Source organism: Mauremys mutica, chromosome 1 (genome assembly GCF_020497125.1).
Source record: "Mauremys mutica isolate MM-2020 ecotype Southern chromosome 1, ASM2049712v1, whole genome shotgun sequence".
NCBI classification, from domain to species: domain Eukaryota; kingdom Metazoa; phylum Chordata; order Testudines; family Geoemydidae; genus Mauremys; species Mauremys mutica.
The window spans coordinates 56,510,180-56,531,503 of record NC_059072.1 but is presented as its reverse complement, the minus strand read 5'-3'; the positions used below and the strand labels follow the sequence as shown (position 1 = coordinate 56,531,503).

The 21,324-nt window shown below is 40.4% G+C and overlaps 1 protein-coding gene across 1 annotated transcript in view; it reads left to right on the top strand.

Moving 5' to 3' along the window:
* ADAMTS20 (ADAM metallopeptidase with thrombospondin type 1 motif 20) overlaps positions 1 to 21,324 on the top strand; it is a 176,164-nt gene that overhangs the window by 12,466 nt on the left and 142,374 nt on the right. The window contains exon 3 of the mRNA XM_045001846.1: positions 21,048 to 21,213. Within this exon, the coding sequence (XP_044857781.1) occupies positions 21,048 to 21,213 (166 nt within the window). The remainder of the gene's footprint in view (positions 1 to 21,047; positions 21,214 to 21,324) is intronic.

The window sequence follows — 21,324 nt, the reverse complement described above, 5'->3', positions numbered from 1 at the left end:
TAAGGATGCATTGTTAAATTCTGAAGTTCTAACGCACTTTGATCCATCCTTACCCCTGCAATTGGCCTGCGATGCTTCCCCTTATGGAGTGGGAGCGGTCGTGTCACACATTATGCCTTCGGGAGAAGAAAGACCTATTGCTTTTGCTTCACGCACTCTAAGCAAAGCAGAAACTAACTACGCCCAAATCGAACGTGAGGCATTAGGAATTGTTTTTGGAATTAGGAAGTTCCATCAGTACCTGCTTGGGCGAAAGCTTACTCTTCTTACAGACCATCGACCTCTGACATCAATTTTTGGACCCTACACAGGCATTCCCCATTAGCTGCTAGTCGTATGCAACGTTGGGCATTGATACTTTCTGCACACACATATGAAATCAAATATCGGAAATCCACTCTGCACGGCAATGCAGATGGCCTCTCAAGGTTGCCTTTACTGGTCAAACATCAAGATAGTGCCCAAAAGGAAATCTTCTACTTTGAATAGGTAGAGAATACACCCATCACTGCTACTCAGATAAAGAAGGCAACCCGTGTTGACCCAGTATTATCCCAAGTTATGGACCTGGTGATGCATGGAAAATCTCGACAAACCTCTCCGGTCTCTCCCGACCTTGTTCCCTACATGTCCAGGCGGACGGAGTTATCGGTCCAATCTGGTTGTTTGTTGTGGGGGAGGCGTGTCATTATTCCACCACCCCTGAGATCACAGATGTTAGAACAGCTACATTCCGGTCACTGTGGAATAGTGCGCATGAAGGAAATTGCACGAAGCTATTTTTGGTGGCCTAGATTGGACGGTGCTATTGAAGAGAAGGCAAAAGCTTGTCTGTCATGTCAGGGTGTAAGAAATGCACCCCAGTGGGCACCCCTACACCCATGGGACTGGCCTGAAACCCGTGGCAATGTATTCACGTTGACTTTGCTGGCCCCCTTGAAGGAAGTATGTCCTTGGTGGCAGTAGATGCCCATTCTAAATGGCCAGAAGTCTCTATAATGCAGTCCACTACTGCAGAGAGTACTATCCAAAAACTACGAGGACTCTTTAGTCGTTTTGGTCTGCCAGAACAACTTGTGAGCGACAACGGACCGCAGTTCGTCTCTCAGGAGTTTCAAAATTTTATGAAGGCAAATGGGATACACCACATCACGTCAGCACCATATCATCCGTCCACCAACGGATTAGCTGAAAGATTTGTGCAGACAATGAAAAACGCTTTGAAATCAGCAAAGGGACAACACTCCATTCAAAAGCGTCTGGATACCTTCTTACTTTGCTATAGAAACACACCTCATGCTACGACCCAGGCTTCCCCAGCCTTTCTAATGATGGGACGACAGCTGCGCACTTGCTTTGATCTGCTGAAACCTTCTGAACCCAGACAAACTTTGCAACATCAGCAGCAATATCAAGTCATCAGACGGGCACCCAGAGCAAAAGACCGAACCTTTAGCCCAGGACAGCCAGTTTTGGCTCGGAATTATACTTCCAGAGCTAAATGGGTCCCGGCCACAGTCATCACTCAAACAGGACCTGTTTCCTATACAGTCCGGACTGCAGAGAATCTTACCTGGCGGCGACATGTAGATCAGCTGTTGCCAGGTCATTCCAGTCTTCAGGACCCATCTGCAGTTGAGGGGTCTGACTTCACCCCTCCTGGTGAGACACTGAATCATGAGTCACCTGTTCCTGACTGTTCTCCTCCACTACTGCCGGCAGCTGAGATACCCCTTTGCCCAGCACGAGCTGATACCACCTCCTCACCTATTCGTGCTGCGGACCCTGAGCCCCTAGTACTTTCGGGTGCAACAACACCAGAAGTTCGCCGTAATCCACCTAGAGACAGAAGGCCTCCTCATCGGCTGGATCTTTAGTTAGGGCGAACCCACGGTTATGGGGCAAAATAATCCCCAGGGTTTAGCCGGGAATGGAGGCAGTCTACCCTCCTTCTCTAGTTTAGTGTGTGTTTTATTTAGGGGATGTTCTTATTAGGGGGGGAGGAATATGTTGTGTATTTGGTTGTCATGGGTTTTGTTACTATGGCAACTGAGTTAGACTATTAAGGGATAGCTCAGCCGGTTTCAACCGGCTGAGTGAGCTCTCTGTATCTGTAAATAAAATGGAGGTTTTGGTTAGCTGTCTGCTCTCTGGCCTCAAGTGATTGCTTCCTACACCGGCTGCCCCAAGGATATAACACTCGTCAGCTAGGCTCTGCATTTAAATACAAAATATGAGTTAAGCCAATGGTTTTCACCCTGTGGTTCGCGGACCCCTAGGGTGAAACTAAACTTAAGACTGTCTAAGATTTCCAAAGAGGGACATTAAAATTTTTTTAGGCATCCACAAATCAAAAAAGGTTGAAAACTACTGAGTTAAGCTATATAAAAACCTTATGTGCTAATAAGACCTTTCATCTCAGCTTCCAAGCTGATAGCTCCTCAGAGGCCTGTCCTGTCCTTTTCTTTGCAAGTTTATATGATATGATACAGCAAAATGTATGCAAGATCAATCTCTCTCTCTCTCAGCGTAGTTGATATATCTTTGAGCCCATTTATGTTGCAAATGCAACTAATTTACAAAACCTGATTACAGTGCTCTTGTCTTCAAACCTAGTTACAATGTGGTTACTATTTATACTGTAGATGTGTTAAAACTTCAGACATGTGAAAGGTTACGTTAACTGTTCCATGTCCCAAGCTTTAGCATGATTGTGCAATATGGTTATCATTTACACTGCTAATTGCAAAAATGTTGTAACTAGGTTGTCTTGAGTTGGCTGTATTTGAAGTGTAAATAGATTCTTTGTTGATAGTCTTTGTGGCTTTATATCTGTATGGTAAGAAACCAAGTGTTAAAAATTAGCATATTGATCACTACCTCATCAATTAGCTTAAAAGTTAATATACATTGAATTAACTCAAATTTAGTTAAACATTATATTGTGAAGTGTTAACATATTTGATTATATTGTTTATTCTTTGTCTTATGATACACCAACTTATAAGGGCCTCCTAATTTGCACGGTTCCGTTTATATATTGTTTCATTTAATTATATATTATTTTAAAAAGAGTTTGTCTATTTCAGGCATGTGCAACTACCAATTAACTCAGTAAGATTTAAGCTTGTGTAAATATGGGGAGAATTTGACTCCATGGTATGTAATTGGGTTTGAGGCAATCATTGATAGAGTCCGGTAAATTACTCTAAAGAGCTATGTGGCAGATTCAGTTTGTTTCAAATTAAATTGAAGTCTTATCTTTGAGTGTTAAACAAGTTTATTATTTTTTGTTTTTATGTAATATTTAATAGTCTTTACCATTCCATTGGGAAGTGCTGAGAAATATAGTAATTATGTTTTAAATTAATAAATAATAATGTTGAAATCCCATTTAAAATAAAGCAATTGTTCAGAATAGCATGAGTATTAGGAAAATGACTTACTGTATGCTATTTTGGTTAGACTGAAAAATATGCAGTTTCCTTAAATATTTTAAAGAGTTTTTATAGGTTATTCAGGTATTGGTATATATTGCTGTGAATTTCCCATGCCTTATTTCTATTTAATGTGAAAGGTATTTATGCATGTGCATTATAATACTCAGCAATATTGATCTTTGTGATAATTCATATGAGCTGACACTTGAGTTGGCCGCTTCAATTTAGTTGACATAATATATAAACAACTTTGTTCAGACAATTGCACTTGTAGATGAGATTATTTATTTGAGTGGTTTAATGGCCATATTTAAGGAAAAGCTTAATGCTGTTTAAACTAAGTTAAGTCAGTGTTTAATCAGCAGATGAATTACATTTTCCTCTCCTGTCCAATCATACACAAATTTCCAAGTGCACAAAATATCTACGACATAGAACTTTAAAACTGTTTATGCATTAATGGGAATAAAGATCACCTTATGTTGCATAATGTGACCAAGTAACTTTTTATCTTTGTGTGTTGAGTGGTCCTTACTAGACTTCTAAATATTGTCATATTTGTGTGTGGCTCATTCTCAAGTAGTAACAAATAGAGCTGGTCGAAAAGTGGAGAGGGGAAATTTTGAAAAAAAATCCCCCTCTTTTTTAAATTTCAATATTTAATTGAAATTTGAAACAGTTTGAACAGGTTTATAGTTGATCAAAAAAGGGAAAAAATGAGTAAAAAAATTGTTGAAGCATATCCTGTTTGATTTTTAAAATTCAAAATTTCATCAGTCTTAAAATTCAAAAAATTTCTGCCACCTCTAGTAACAAGGGACAGAAACATATGTAGCAAACTTTTTCCTGTTTCTAGTTGAACTAACCTGGGCATAGGCAGTTCCAAATTACTGACTGAGGGGTAGAAATATAGATTCTTAGCTTTTATTTATTTCACTGGGATTTAAGAACAAATAACAAGACAAGTTCCCCTGTCCTAGAAAGTCTTATAGACTCAATTTACAATGAAAATGTGCTATAGTGTACAGTACATCTTCCCGTGTAACACACATGAATATTGTTTTCCCACATAAACTAAATATCACAATTTTCTGTCAACACAGGATGCAAATCACATATTAAACTGTAGTTTCTGAATTCCACAACTTAATAACAGACATTCCTATTAGGATATGTTTGTCATTCATTTGTATGCGTTATGGTACTTTTGGTAAGATTGGAACATTTGGACATGTTTCCAATGTATTTCACCAGTTGAGTGGGAACTTTCTGCAGCAATTACAGTTACAGTACCTGAGAGAATAGTCAATTCAGTACAAGTCAGCTTTCCAAATATAGTATTAATATCTCATAATGAAGATTCACAAAAGTTGGATATGTTAGATCATCCAGTCTGTCTTGCAAATGAAAGATTGTTCCTTGTAGTATAGTTTTAGTGTTTTGTCCAGTTCATTTTTAACTGTCCAAATGTATGGCTTCCATCAGTTCTCCTAATACCCCCATTAGATTGTTTTGGCAATTTGAGCTCTTGATGAATATCAGTTTATGGGCTTAGTACTTGTGACGGGTTGGATCACAGAATCCTCCCAGGGAGTTGCCACCTGATGTGCCCAGACTACTTCTACCCCTGCTTTCCCTGCCAGCTCAGGACTCCAGCACCCTATCTTGCGAGCCAGACAATCCCGTCTGCTCCAACACAGACCCAGGGTCTGAACTACTTGTCCCAAAGCTGCAGGTTTATCTGAAAGCAGCTAACAGAAGTGTTCCTGTCTTTAACACTCAGATGCCCAACTCCCAATGGGGTCTAAACCCAAATAAATCCATTTTACCCTGTGTCACGGAGTCCCTGGGCGATGCTCTGGAACTGCTCCCCACACATCCAGTCAGGACTTTGGGGAGCCTCCTCTCCCTTGGAGCAGACTGTCTTCAGGGCAAGAAGCTCACACGGCTTCACCTCCTGGGTCTCTCCTTGGAGCATTCAGCATATGCCCCTCTGTGCGCATCCCACAGTGAGTCCGCCTAGGTGGGGTCCTGGGGAAGCCAGAGGGTCCTGCACGCACCACCACCTTGCTTTGCAGTCAGACGTGACTCTTAGCCAGCCAGTAAAACAGAGGTTTATTAGATGACAGGAACACAGTCTAAAACAGAGCTTGTAGGTACAGAGAACGGGACCCCTCAGCCGGGTCCATTCTGGGGCCCAGCGAGGCAGATAACCCCATCTGCACTCACTCGTCCCCAGCCAGCCCGAAACTGAAACCCCCTCCAGCCCCTCGTTTCTGGCCTTTGTCTCTTTCCCGGGCCAGGAGGTCACCTGATCTTTGTTCTCCCACACCTTTGGCATCCCCTTGCAGAGGGGAAGGGCAAGGGCCATTAGTTGCCATGGAGACAGAGTGTTGGCCAGAAACTGAGGCACCCACACAGTATTCAGAGGAAATACTAAGAACAATCCCACTTCGTCACTCCCTGTATAAGCTTTATACAGGGTAAACTCATAAATTGTTCGCCCTCTATAACACTGATAGAGAGGTGCACAGTTGTTTGCTCCACCAGGTATTAATACATACTCTGAGTTAATAAGTAAAAAGTGATTTTTATTAAATACAGAAAGTAGGATTTAAGTGATTCCAAGTAGTAACAGACAGAACAAAGTAAGTCACCGAACAAAATAAAATAAAATGCACAAATCTATGTCTAATCAAACTGAATACAGATAATCTCATCCTCAGAGATGCTTCAGTAAGTTTTTTCCTCAGACTGGACACCTTCCAAGCCTGGGCACAATTCTTTCCCCAGGTACAGCTCTTGTTCCAGCTCAGGTGGTAGCTGGATTCTTCATGATGGCTCCTACCTCCCCTTTGTTCTGTTCCACCCCTTTATATATCGTTTGCATAAGATGGGAATCCTTTGTCCCTCTCTGGGTTCCCACCCCTCCTTCTCAATGGAAAGACACCAGGTTAAAGATGGATTCCAGTTCAGGTGACATGATCACATGTCACTGCAAGACTTCATTGCCCACTTGCCAGCACACACTTATACAGGAAGACTTACAAGTAAAACACACCCATCTGCAGACAATTGTTCTGGTTAATGGGAATCATCAAGATTTCATACCACCATTAATGGACCACACTTTGCATAATGACAATAGGCTCTCAGAGTTTATATTTCATATTTCTAGTTTCAGATACAAGAGTGGTACATTTATACAAATAGGATGATCACACTCAGTAGATTATAAGCTTTGTAATGATACTTTACAAGAGACCTTTTGCATGATGCATATTCCAGTTATATTATATTCTCTCATTTACATATTTTTATAAAACCATATAGACTGCAACGTCACAGTACTATCTTTTGATTTTAACATTTTCCACACGTTGTTAGAAGTACATGGAACTGTCTGCTTTATCTTGTGCATTGTTCTTAGGTGGAATTCATTTGCCTATCCAGAGTCAATTTTGGTAGGCCTGTTCACTTTTGAGAGCAGATAGAAGCAGCACAAATTTTTTTTCTTTGCTGGATGCAAGGATGTTTTGCTGTGAAACAGGTCCATGATGTGGGACAGTCCGTTGCCTCTTTTGAGAGCAGCATCCATATTCTTCACAACAGTCGCCATATACGGATTTTCTAAATTTTGAGGATTTTGCCTTCCTGTCTCTCCAGCCTTACTACTTACTCCCACCTGCCACCCTCATTTGCCTCAAGATAAAAACTGCAAAATTTGAACCTGCCAGCTGGATCGCCTCTCATTGGATCACTGAATGTCTGTGCCTAAGCTATCTTTCCCTTTTTCTCTATTCCTCCGAGTCAAACTATTAACTTTTTACCACCAGAGCCTTCCAGTGCAGACTGCTAATGATAAGGCAGAGTGTTGTTAATAATTATAGAGACTTGAAAAGGGTACTCATTGTTTGTCAGGCACCAGGGGTCCTGAAGTCAGGCCTGTAGGGCTGCCAAGTAGGAGCCTTATTCTTTGCATCACCATGCTGCAAAGCCATATAGGGAAACTGTAGCTGATATCTCGCAAGCAGAGGTTACATCCACTGACTCAGAGGAATCAGTTGACTAGCAGCCAGCTGCTGATTGGTCCCTCCTAGCATAAAGCTTCCTGTTCCTTCACCCCATCCTGTGAGCCCCCCCATGTGGGTAGAGCAGAGATGGGAAGAGGTGGAGCCTCGGGGGAAGAGACTGAGCAGGACCGGGGTGGAGCGCTGACAGGGCCACAGCCGGAGTGCCCACCCTTTTGGCGGTGGTGCTCCAAAGGCGTTGGGCCAGCTGTTTGGGGAGGCTTAGGCCTTGGCTACACTTGAGAGTTACAGCGTTGGTGGTGGCTTTACAGCGCTGTAACTCACTCCCCGTCCACACTGGCAAGGCACATAGAGCGCTGTAATTCCCTGGCTACAGCGCTGCATGTACTCCACCTCGATGAGAGGAATAAAGAGAATAGCGCTGCTGCAGCGCTGGGGTGCCAGTGAAAACAGGGAATAATCTTACTACACTGTAACTGACCTCCGGAAGCTTCCCATAATGCTTTTAAGTAAAGATAACTCTCTTTGTTTTGTTGTGATGCCTCTGTTTGTTTTGTTGTGAACTCTGGGCTCCCGGAGCTGCTTATCAAAAAAACAAACACAGCTACTGTTTGCTGTGAATGAGCAAACAGGCAGGGGGCTCCCTTTGGAAGGCCCACAGCTAGTGTTTTGCTTGAAGAGAGGGGAATGGAGGGGGCTTGAGGAGAGAAGCAGCACAGCGGGAGGGAGGGAGGGGGGGTCTGTTTCGGGGAGGCTGCTTATCTGGTCTGTGAGGAAAAAACCAAAGAGGGCTATTTGCTATCAGTGAATGAGAGAGGAGTGGGGGAGGAGGTCGGAACTTGCAAGGCAGCTGCTGACAGAGTGTCGGCTCCAAAAATCCACTCTCTCTCCCCCACGCTCCCTGTCACACTCCACCCCCCCCCTTTTGAAAAGCATGTTGCAGCCACTTGAACGTTGGGATAGCTGCCCATAATGCACCTCTCCCAATGCCGCTGCAGATGCTGCAAATGCGGCCACGACAGTGTGCTGGTAGCTGTCAGTGTGGCCAGACTGCAGCGCTTTCCCTACTCAGCTGTACGAAGACAGGTTTAACTCCCAGTGCTGTACAGCTGCAAGTGTAGCCATACCCTTAGTCTTCCCTGGCCTCTTATACCCGCTGCCTATGTTGCCATGTCCCTAGGTAAGTTGTTCCAATGGCTAATTGCCTTTACTGTTAAACATTTGTGCCTTATTTCTGGTCTCAATTTATTTAGCTTCAGCTTTCAGCTACTGGATCTTGTTATGGCCTTTACTGCTAGATTAAAGAGCCATCTATGGTCAGAAATCTCTACTCTATGTAGATATTTGTGGGTTACGATCAGGTCACCTCTTAATCTTCTCTTGGATAAACTAAATACATTCAGCTTCTTAAGTCCAAGGTGTGTCTTCCTGAACTCTCCTGTCCTTTTAGCTCTTTTCTGAAGCCTTTTCAGCATTTCAATTTGGAAACTTTAAGATTAATTTCATGTTTCTGTAGCCTCTGCTGCTATACTTGCCCGTGTGTTTTCAAAGGTGCCATTAAACACTAGGTTGTAACATGTGTATGCATATATACCTCATCCATAAATTCTGTAAGGTTTTCTTAATTTCTTCCATTACTCTTGGAGGGTAGCAAGTATGTTAGTTAAGCCTAATGGAATTTTAAATGGTTCAAACAGACCCAATATAGTAGACAGAATTGTTCATCCATATAACCTAAATGTATTTTTTTTTATTTAATACAGACAATTGCCTAACTCATACAGAACATCTGTGATCTGTAGAATGGGTTGTTTGTCTGATGTGGATTTTCTGTTACATTCACGCTAGTCTAGCAGGTGGGTGAGGTTCTCTGGCTTGCAATGTGCAGGAGGTCAGACTAGATGATCACGATGGTCCCTTCTGACCTTTAAAGTCTATGAGAATCACAGAAGTATGTGTTAGAGAAGATTACTTTTGATTTTGTAATCTTTTTCTACTTATGAGATCTGCTTATTAGCTCTATCTACTTTTGATATGCCTTTACCTCTTTATGGAAGTGTTTTCAACAGATTTCTGCTTATATGATTTGACATGTATCTGCAGAATTTGAGTCAAGCAAATTCCATCTCATCTCTTGGAAAAGGCTTGGACTTCTATTTCAACATGTATTTGGCAACTTGTCTCCATATATCTGCTAAGTGACTTGAGCTTTATTGGTTTTCCCCAAATCTTTTTAATTTACTGTGCTTGGAAAATGCTGTGTTTTTCTTTGGGCTAGTCCATTATCTACAATTACATCATATCTCTTGTAACATTTATGTCTCCTACAGGAATCTCACTGTCTGGCAATGCACTGGAATTTCATATTTAATCTATTGTAAACTTAGCAGTAAAGTTTTTGCATGTCAGGATGATATGGTGTTTTTATGGATTATTGAGTTTGCCATTTATCTGATATAATAATTCTTCAAGCATTTTGACTAATGTTGCCAGTTTTGGGAAATGAACTAAAAGTCTGTTTGTTTTTTTGCAAAGCAGAATGTTTAATATTCCACTGAAATCTAAAATAATTTTTCATGCTCATTATCACACTGTCTGGGGTTGTGCATGACCGCGAGTGCCAACCTTAGGGCAGACTGTTGAAAAACAGGGCAGATGTCCCCAAATGGTGGTTTGTTCTATAATTAGATTCCACTAACACAGTAACAAATGTGAACTTCTGAAGCACAATAACAATCTTACCATGGAGTCACAGGCAGTCCCCTTGTGCATGTCTGTCTATATTGCTACCCAGGCAAGTTGGACTTATTGATAAATGGTTATGTACATCAAAGACCACAAAATATTCAGGTTGCTTCCAGTCTCAAGAGACTAGTCAATTACCCCAGGTCATTTTTGTACCTCAGATTTCACACCAAAGAAAATCATAGGGTTAGAAGGGACGGCATCGGTCATCTAGTTTAACTCCTTCCAAGAGGTAGGATTTGTTGTGTCTAAACCATCCAGAACAGATGGCTGTTCAGCCTCCTTTTGAAAATCTCCAGTGAAGAAACTTCCACAACCTCCGGAGGCAGTTTGTTCCATTGTCCTACTGTTCTTACAGTTAGGAAGTTTTTCTTGAGATTTAATCTAAATCTGCTATGCGGTAGGTTGAATCCATTGCCTCTTGTCCTGCCTTCTGTGGCAAAAGAGAACAACTTTTCTCCATCATTTTTGTGGCAGCCTTTCAAGTATCTGAAGACCGCTATCATATCCCCCTTTAATCTCCTTTTTTTCCAAATTAAACATACCCAATTCCTTCAGCCTTTGCTCATATGGCTTTTATTCCATCCCTTTGATCATCTCTGTCACTTGCCTCTGGATCATTTCCAGTTTCTCAACTTCCTGTCTATACATTGGTGACCAAAATTGGACACGGTACTCGAGCTGAGGCCTTATCAACACCGAGTAGAGCGATGCTATCACCTCCCGGGACTTGCATGCTATACCTCTGTTAATGCAACCTAAAACTGCATTTGCTTTTTTTGCAGCAGCATTGCATTGATGACTCCAACTGAGATTCTTCTCACCAGTGCTGCCAAGCCAGTTCCCCCCGATTCTGTATTTGTGCATTTAGTTTTTCTTCCCTAAGCGTAGCACCTAACATTTGTCCTTATTAGGTGCTAAGCTTTGTCTTTGTTGAATTTCATTTTGTTGTCTATAGCCCAGTTCTTCAATTTACCAAGATCCCTCTGAATTTTAGCTCTATCCTCCAAAGGACTGGTAACCCCCCCCCAGCTTTCTGTCATCTGCAAACTTGATCAATATGCTTTCTATACCTATCATGTCATTAATAAAGATGTTAAACAACACTGGACCCAGAGCAGATCCCTGTGGAACCCCAATTGAGACCTCCCACAATCCGATATCATTCCATTAAAAGTTACGCTTTGTTTGCAGTTGTTTAACCAATTTTGTATCCACTTAGTGGTGGTTCTGTCAAGCCTTCATTTCTTCAGCTTATTTATCATAATGTCATGTGGGACTGACATAATACTATTAGTCAATCCTAAAGTAAACTAACTAAGGATTTATTAACTAGCAAAAAGAAATGAGTTATATATAGATTAAAGCAAGCAACTTGTATACACATATGAGTTATAGTCTGTGGTTTCAAAAGGTGACTGAGTTGTAGTAATCTATCAGCACTGAATGTCTTTTAAGGCTAACCCGGATGGGCTGTGGGGATCTCTGCTTTTGTTTTCTAGTTCCAGCCCTGTGAGAGTCCATATAGCAAAGAGATGAAGAATTTTCATGTCAGATATATTTATTTCCTTCTTCCAGAATTCACACTAATGGGACAAGCTTTCTTGCATGTAGCACATTTACAGGTGTGAGAGGGCCATGAGTCTCTGTATCACGATGCTTTATAAAGGCCCATTTACTTTTAATAGTTCTTCTTAATGGGCAGGGGAACCACTCCTCCTGTCTGAGTTTACAAGTTCAAAGCAGGCATTTTTACAGTTATAAAGCAAAACTTACAAATTACCCTATAGTATGGGATACAGACATTACAAGTAAGATTATTGCATGCAGCAACTGACGAGCATTTTGTAGAGTCTAAAGCACTAAGTATATCCTTACAAGTCTAAAACCTACCTTGAACAATACTAACATGCAGGTGAGCTGGTCTGGTTTCCAGCTATGAATTTGTCAGTGCTCAGCTGACACCAACAGTGTTGGCAAGAATTGGCATCTAGTTCACCAGTGTCACACTCATAAATTTGGATGGGGGCAGGGGTTGGTGGTAATGAGGGATATATTCAGAAGACTCTAGAGAAGTAGAATGTAGCTTTTGAATCAGGAATACAGATTGTGTACTGGAAGACTGGATTTTAATATATGAGCAAGTTAAATTTGTATCAATAAATAGGGTGATATTTAATTTTCATAATTCAAATTAATATTTTACTTAAAAACAAATAGTGTATATAACTTCATTTAGAAACTCTGAACTAATTGTTGCATATGGCCTGGAAAGACAAAACTGTCAACTTTTGATGGAAAATTTTGGTTTATTTAACCCAGATGTTTCCATCTGAAATAATTTATCTGTTATAATCAGACATCAAAGAAAATCGTATGGAAATAGCATTGACAACAGCAAAAATATACACAATAAGATATTGGACAAAGGAATTTTACCTTCAGTGTTGGACTTAAGTGTGTTAATGTGTGCAGTCAATTAGAACAATTTTTTTTTACTAATTCATTGGTCACCCAAAGAGATGAAAGAAGATATGGAACTGGAATTTGAATGTAGATTTGATATACTTTCATATGTAAATATGGTACATTGTTTTAATGCTTACATTCTAGTGCAGCGGCTTTCAGACTTCATTGCACCGTGGCCCCCTTCTGACAACAAAAATTACTACATGACCCCAGGAGGGGTGACCGAAACCTGAGCTCTGCAGCCCCTCGGGGTCGTGTGTGTGTGTGTGTGTGTGTGTGTGTGTGTGTGTGTGTGCAAAGCCAAAACCCAAGGATTGCACCACCAGGCAGGGGGCGGTAACCTAATCCCTGGTGCCCAGAGTTGAAGCCAAAGCCTGAGGCCCGCTGCCTGGGGCTGAAGTCCTGAAGCTTCAGCTTTGGCCCCGGGTGGTGGGGTTCAGGCTTTGGCCCTGGGCCTCGGCAAGTCTAATGCCAGTCCCGGTGACCCCCTTAAAATGGGGTTGCAACTCACTTTGGGTCCCGACCCGCAGTTTGAGAACCGCTGTTGTAGTAAATTTTAGGATACTTATTTGAATTGCTTAACTGTAAATGTTTTTTTCATTTAATATTTTAATGTATTATTGAAAAAGTTCAGGGGGTGTTTACAAGAACCTCCTTTTTCCCCCCATTACAGCATGCTACATGCTTCATATTGTTGGTGCTACCTCATTTCATATTGGTGATACTGTACCATTGATTGGTTATCCCATTTGATAAGGGCTGGAGCTTGCAGCTCTTTTGCTTTATGCAAATAATCTTTACTCATATGAGTAGTTCCACTGGAATTAATGGGCTGCTTACAGAGTAAGGATTACTTCCATGAATAAAGGATTGCAAGATTGGCTATAGTGTTAAAGCATATGATCAAATTCTCTTTAGATGGACTGACAAGTAGAAGAACCTAACAGTCTAAATCAGGGGTTCTCAGCCTTTTTTCTTTCTGAGACACTCCCCCTTCCCAACATGCTATAAAAACTCCCTGGCCCAGCTGTGTCACAATAATTGTTTTTCTGCATATAAAAGCCAGGGCCTGCATTAGGGGGTAGCAAGGAGTGCAACTACAGGGGGCCGTGAAGCTAAGCTGCTCAGGCTTCAGCTTTAGCCCTGGATTGTGGGGCACAGGGCAGCGTGGCTTTGGCTTTCTGCCCTGGTCCTCAATGAGTATAATGCAAGCCCTGCTTGGAGGACCCCCTGAAACCTGCTCACAGCCCCCCAGTGGGCCTCAGACCCCTGGTTGAGATCTGCTGGTCTAAATGATGTCACCATTTGCAACTAATGAAACCCGGACTTCAGTCTTAGTTAGGGATTTGAGCTGTACTAGTGGCTTCAAATCCAAGACTTTTTTTCCACTCCAATAACTCTTGTCAAGCTTTCTGAGGTTACGTCTGCACTATGAGCTAGGGGTGTGATTCCCAGCTTGCATATACATACTTGCGCTAGTTTGAGAGCTAGCACAAGTATAAATAGTGTAGCTGTGGTACCATTGGCTGCAGCAGCAGACGCACAGCTTAGCAGTGCCAAGTACAAACCTATAGGGTTCAGGTGGGTTTGCACTCTGCATGGCTAAGCTGTGCTGCTGCTGCCCGTGCAACATAGCTACACGAAAATTTATATTTGCCTTACTCGAACTAGCTTGGTGAGGGCTATGTGTATATGAGCTTGGAATCACACTCCTACCATGTAGTGTAGATGTAGCCTAAGACCTGCATTTGAGAGATTAACTTCCCACCCATTAACTTGACACTATGCACACATCTGCTTTTCTGTCCCCTAAAGCTGGGATTTTGACTTTATTATGTTAACAGCACACTATGAATTTCTTTAATTGACATTTGGATATTTTGGGATCTACTTGGGCATTAAATGACAAATGCAGGTTCTTTCTGTTAAACTAGAAGAGTGTTTTTATTCTTGTTCTTTCTCTTTTATGATTCTCATGCATGATATTGAGGTTTTGTTTAACCTGTACTCTGGACTCTGTAGAGGGTCTATTATGTGAATTACCTTATTGGTGAAATTTTCACTTTGGGACGCCTCCTGGGCTCATAGAGGTAATCTTTGGCTAATATCCCTCTTTTTTTCTTGAGTAATCCTTTTGGCATGACATCTAGAAAGGTAGTGGTGTTTTGCTTCTGCATATGAACGAGGGGTCACAATTACAGTCTTTTTTTCCAAATTCCTACAACTAACATACTTCTCGCATTCTTAAAGCCTTGTCTTCCTTTCTCCTCAGACCACAAGCTCTGGCACGTTACAAAATACTGGGTCTTAATTCATGATTGTTACAGCCTTTATTACAATACATTTTTCAATATGTTTGCTATGTTGTTGAATGTTAACTTTAATTATTTCACAAGACTTTTATACTGCAGATTACTTTCCCAGCAAAGGTTAGAGGTAATTTCAATCCATGCTGTTGCTTATGTCACAGACGGTTTCTTTTCCAGATTTAATGGGAAATACAAGAGTCCTATTAAATGGAGAAAATATCTGTCAGAGGGGGAAAAAGCAGATAACATCCAGCATTCTTTCCTTTTAACTTATTTGGGTCATTGAAACGTCTTTTGAATGTAGAAAAAGGAACTATTTTATGAAATCAAACTCAAATATATCAGAGATGTAACTACATTGGCCACTCAAATATGAACTTTGTTTTATTTAACTAGAGAACTTTATAATTTACATAATTAACATTTAATAATACAAATTATTGATTATTCTGATTCCTGGTGTGCTTCCCCTCCACACTTCAATTATGGCATAATTGTAATAGTTCATAGTTCCATATTCTCCTGCAGTTAAGAGTTCAGATTCTAACCTTTTCAGGTGGTGTACATCATTTATACTAGCCGTTTTCAAGACAACAGTGATTAAATTGGGTTAGAAATTAAACAGGGAACAGAGGCAACTTGGTAATAGGAATAATGTGATGAAATGGTCTGATATTCAGAGCAAATATACAAAGCACAAATTTCTAACTTTCCAATGGTATAATTGCAAGTATTCTGGCCTTGATGGTTTGTGAGATATTGTATCTTAAAAAGCTTCCTAAGCAGGGACCATTCCAATTTTGTTCAAAATATTATTATAATTTAATATTTATGTTATAGTAGATCTTATAGGCCTAAGACAGGTCCAGGTCTCTTTGTAATAGGCACTATATAAACATGTAGTAAATGACAATCCGTGTCCCAAAGATGTTGCAGTCTAAAAGAAAAGACATAACAGGTGAATTGGACAAACATATAGGTGGTAGAGAGGGGATTGAAGATGAGGTAGGTAACAAAAATAATTGGATATTTCATCATAGATTAGCTGTGGATACAATTCTTAACCTATCAGTGGTAGTAGTCACTACTTGTCTCCTTTCTATCCTTTACCAATTGGTAGTTTTCTGTGTGTGTTACAGCAGAGTAGAGTTTTAAGGAAAGATTGAAAGAAGGATAAAATGGTGGCTTTATGGATTTTGTTTGAGAGTTTTTCCCATATATTAGATATGTTGTATTGGAGAAAGCATGAAAGTGTTTATGGGGAAAAAGCAGACAAGAAGAATGGAATTCAGGTAGTCAAGGTAGTGGGCAACAAGGTCGATCTTGAATATATTGTGTGGCAAGAAGCAGCAAGATTTAGTTGTTGTCTGGATGTGTGGGTCAAAAGAGAAGGCCAAATCAAAAATGAAGATGAAATGAGATTATGGGTCTGAGCAACATGGAGGACTGTGGTGTTGTCCACTTTGATAATAGAGACAGTAGACGTGAGGGCTTTGGTGGAGAGATCAGGAGCCCATGTTAAATTTTAGTTGAGAGCTGATCATCATAATGAAATGTCAGAAAGACAAGCTGAGATTTTCTTATGAATAGAGGAAGACAGATCTGGAACAGAGAGAGAGGTTTGTGAGTCTACAGCATAAAGCTGATAGCTAAAGTTACATTTACAGAGAAGATCACTCAGAGACAGGATGGAATGTTTTAAATCTAGGCAAGTTAAATTATTTATTTAAATCACTGGATTTTTTTTAAACAAAATAATTGATTTAAATTAAATTGAGGATTTGTAAAACTGATTTGAAAACATGTGCTACTGTAACTATAAATTGAAATATATAATGACCTAAATTATAAATGCTGCTGTTTGTTGGCTTGTTTTTAAACTCCATTAGGTATAAGGTATCTTATTTGAAATTTACAAAACTGGCAGACAAAATTCTTAATATTGAAAATGAAGGCCCTGATGATACAAAAAATGTACGTTAGTTCTATATCATTACCCACACGACTTGTCTCATTGACTTCACTGGAACTACTTAAACCAAAAGTTAAGCATGTACATAAGTGTTTGCAGCATCTGGAGGTAAACTGTATTTTTATTATTAATAAAATCTGCTCATTCAAAACAAAATAGCTTCAATGTTAACAATAAATGCTATTTTGATTTTAAATACATTAACAAAGTTATTGTGAACTTTTCTATACACAAGCCAAAATTTTTAAAAATATAAATCTAATATTAGGTTCCTCAGGGGAGCCCATATATATGCCCTGGGAATGGAATTTTCCAAATTGTTTAAGTATCTTAAGAACACACCTCCTATTGATTTCAAAAAGCAAACTCTGATGGAGGAATGTAGCCTGGTCCAAGCCTTTCAGCTTTCTCAACTTTTGGCAGTTCAATATATTGCAAGATGTTGGTTACAAATATATCACAAGCTGTTTGCTTATCAACTGAATTCTGTGTTTGAGTTTGTGTTCTCACAGTAAGATATTAAGGAGGCACATGACTGGGCTTATCTTTTTGGTATAGAGAAGCATTTTAAGTGTGAAACTTCTTAGTAGAAAACATTTCTATGTGAAATCTTAAATTCTGTTCTCAACTGGAAAACTAATTAAAGAAACAAGTACAAAATATCCTCTCTGGTAATTTGAAACTATAAAATGGGAAGAAAGAAAAATAGTAGCAACATGTAAATAAAAAATATGGTTTAAATTTAAAATGTTGATTTTTATAATGATTTTTGTCTTCCCTACCCAGAGATATGGTGTAGAGTGTGAAGAGAAGGGGGGCACAGAATGAATTAATGTATAGATAAAGACTGTACACACTGCATAAAGTCAATCTTACCCCATTCTTAGGGTTGACTGTATTGGTAATTCAAATAATGAAATAATATAAATCTTAACAAAAGCTTTCTCCCTTAAGTCTGAGTGACAGGACCTCCCTCTCTCTGCCCCTAGGACCTTTGGACCAGAAGGTCATATCCACTCAAGGCTGTCTCTGACAGGCTGTAGAACTTCTGGTTGCCGGGAGTCCGAGATTCTGAGCCCCCCCCTTCCCTCCCCCGGGACGCAGATAGAGTTCTCACCGTTCCCTCACAAACCACACAGCACAAAAGTAATGAGTGTGGAAAAGCTGAGCTGAGCGTATGCTGTGCCACATAGACCTGTGTGCCCAGGCCTTGCCAAGAATTTAGACCTACCTGACACCAAGAAAATCCTACCTCTGCAGAGTGAGGCATGAGAGGAAGCAGTGGTGGGGAAATTGATGTATCAGTTATGGGGGGTGTTTTGTCTTTTGCTCTTTACACAACGTACATAATATGAAAGCATCAAACAGGCACAGTGGACACACTACCACCAGGATATAGTTCTTCTCCCTTTGGGTAGAACATGGCATAGGGCCCATAATGTCCACTGCTATCCTATAAAATGCCTCTTGTATCACAGGCAAAGGATGTAGGAGAACTTTCTGTGGCCATGCAGGTCTTTTCCTTTTGGCATAATTCCCAAGACCTGCAATAATTTTTCACATCATTCTATATCCCTGGCCAATAGAAAATTTTCTTTAATCTCTCGTAGGTTCTCTATGCCCCCAAGTGACTAGCAAAAGGACAATCATATGCTAGCAACATTGATTCCTCACAATGCTGGGCAGTCACAAACAACTGCTTGAGCGGTTTTCCAGGGCTCTTGGTCCCAAAGGACCAGTCACTTACCCTAGGTCATTTCTACTCAGATCTCAAACCAAAGGCAACTCCTGTGTCCAATTAACTAAAGATTTATTAATTAAGAGAAGAAATGAGTTATTTACTAGGTTAAAATAGAAAACATGCACACATGAGTTAGTCTCAGATTTAAGAAGGCTATATACACTTCTATAATAAGCTGCTCTTTAGGGCTGACCCATGCCAAGCAACATGGGGATCTGTCATGAATAGTTAGTAAAGGGTTAAAAATAGTACCTGGTAGGCACCTGACCTGAGGACCAATCAGGGAAGAGAATTTGAAATTTCTAGGAGGGAACTTTTTCCCTCTGTTGCGGTGTGTTTTGTTCTTAGCCGTTTTGGAATTACAAGGGTCCAGACGATTTAATCAAGTCTCTACCAGCTTTCACCTTTCTGAACTAATTTCTTCTAGTCAAGATAGTGAGTATTAGAAAGATACTTTGTGTCTCCATCTAATAATCCTATGTTTGCAATTCTGTGTGTTTGTTATTGATTATTCTTAATTCTGCCTGTACTGGTTGTACTGAGAAGGAGAGGGGATTCTCTCCAGAACTTAGCAAGGTTATACCCTATGAGTGTCCGGCTTGGCTCATAGAGATTCTGTATTTTCTTGTTTTCTTTTAATAAATTCTTTCTATAAAGATTTGATTAAATCCCTTCTACTGTGGATAGGGGAAGGGGCTGAGAAACTCTCTCTCGGTGGTGAGACGGCTTATCTCCGGGCAGAGAAGGGAGGGGGAAGAGAGAATTCCTCCTGGGTTTGATTCAAGCAGTTTGAATCAGGTATCTCTTTCCAGTGGCTAGGAGAGAGGGAGGGGGGAGGTTTCCCTCCTGTGAGTGGATCTGTATTTCCCCAGGGAACGTCTCTGGAAAGAGGATTGGGAGGGGGAATACAGGGGTGTCCCGGCCCACGTAATTGACCGAGGTGGTGGCAGCAAAGGGGAGACCTACCCTAGGATTTTGGGGTGGGGGAAGGCATGCGGGTCCTCACTTTGAAACCGCCCAGTTTCAAGTGAGGGTAGACTCTGACAGGATCTCTTACTTATGTTTAGGAATCTCTGCCCCTCAGAGTCCAGAGAGCATAAAGAGATGGAGTTTCTCTTTGTCAGTGATTTTTATCCCCTTCAACTCAGAATCCAAGCTGATGGGATGAGTTCATGTGTAGGTCTCATCTTCCTGGAGGGAGTTGGGAATGCAATCAACAAGGTTTCTGTCCTTGGATGCTACACAATGCCTCCTTTGCCTTTAGTGGGACATCTTGTGTGTGTAGGACGAGCACTTTAATTAATGCTTCTTTTCCTCTGCCATATAGGAGTTGGCTTCAGTCCCTCCCACACCTGGAAACAGTCTAATTTCTTCTGCTGCAATGGAGCTGGAGGGTCCTTCCCCTCCCCCCTTAGCAGTTTCTGGGTCTTTACCATTTCTTATTGGGATCCCAGCACAATGTTTGTTTTTACTACAGGTTACAACATTAACAGGTTTAGTCATATGCAAAATATCATTGCCTACCAGCATTTCCACGGGTATACTCTTTAGCAGGCCCACTTTCAGGTCACGCTCTAAAGCTTCTGAATTCCAAATAAACCTTATCCAAAGGCATAAGAATTTTGTGTTTCCCCACTGCCAGAAGCTCTACCTTCTGGTGTATACCTTCTTCCTGATGTGCATGTACTTTTATAAAATAAAATAACCAACAAGTGATAGCATTCTGTGTACCATCAATGTCACGGATTCCCCTGTATGCTCAGACATTTTCCTCTGTTGTTTGTGTGGTTCTTTCATTCAGCAAAAGGACAGAAAACCATTATAAGAAAATGTATTAAAACCGTATTTTAAATAATTTTTTAAATAGTTTAGTTTTCAAGAAAAGTGTCGCTTTAATGTACTGTAAAATTGAAATGTTAAGAGAAAATGGTTATATCTGCAAAAAACAAAGGGCAACAGCTCAATACAGAAATGTGACATGCTGATAAAACCCTGTAGTTAAGATTACCCTGCTCTCCAAATCTGGGTGGACCTTTGAGCAGAAAATTCTAAACTTAAGCCCCAGTCTGGAAGTCAATGGGACTCTGAGTGGACTCAAGGGTTTGCATGTGTGGAAGTACTCGCAAGATTGGGGCCATAGAGACTGAGGATGGTGGTAGAGATTTGTGTATAATACACAATTAAAAAAAACCCCAAACTTCAATGACAGCATAATAGAACACATAGTACATGTAGTTAATTTTGAGTATTTCATACAAATTTTACTGCACATATAAAATCACTGGTGTAAAATATAATTTTCAGAGGAAAATACATTGACTGGCTCTGTCTTATTTTCAGATGGGCACCTTTAAAGCACATGATGGTGAATATTTTTTAGAACCTTTGATGAAGGCAGATGGAGATGAACACGAAGATGATCATAACAAACCACATCTTATATACAGACATGAAGATTTAAAAAATGACATTTATCAGAAATCCCATAAACCTTGTGAAGTTTCAGGTATAGTTATACTTTAAATTTTGATGTCTATGTCTGTTCACTATGGTTTTTAGTGTTTTAACAAATGGTATGTTTAAAAAATGTTTTTCCTTAGTAGTATTAATGACTATC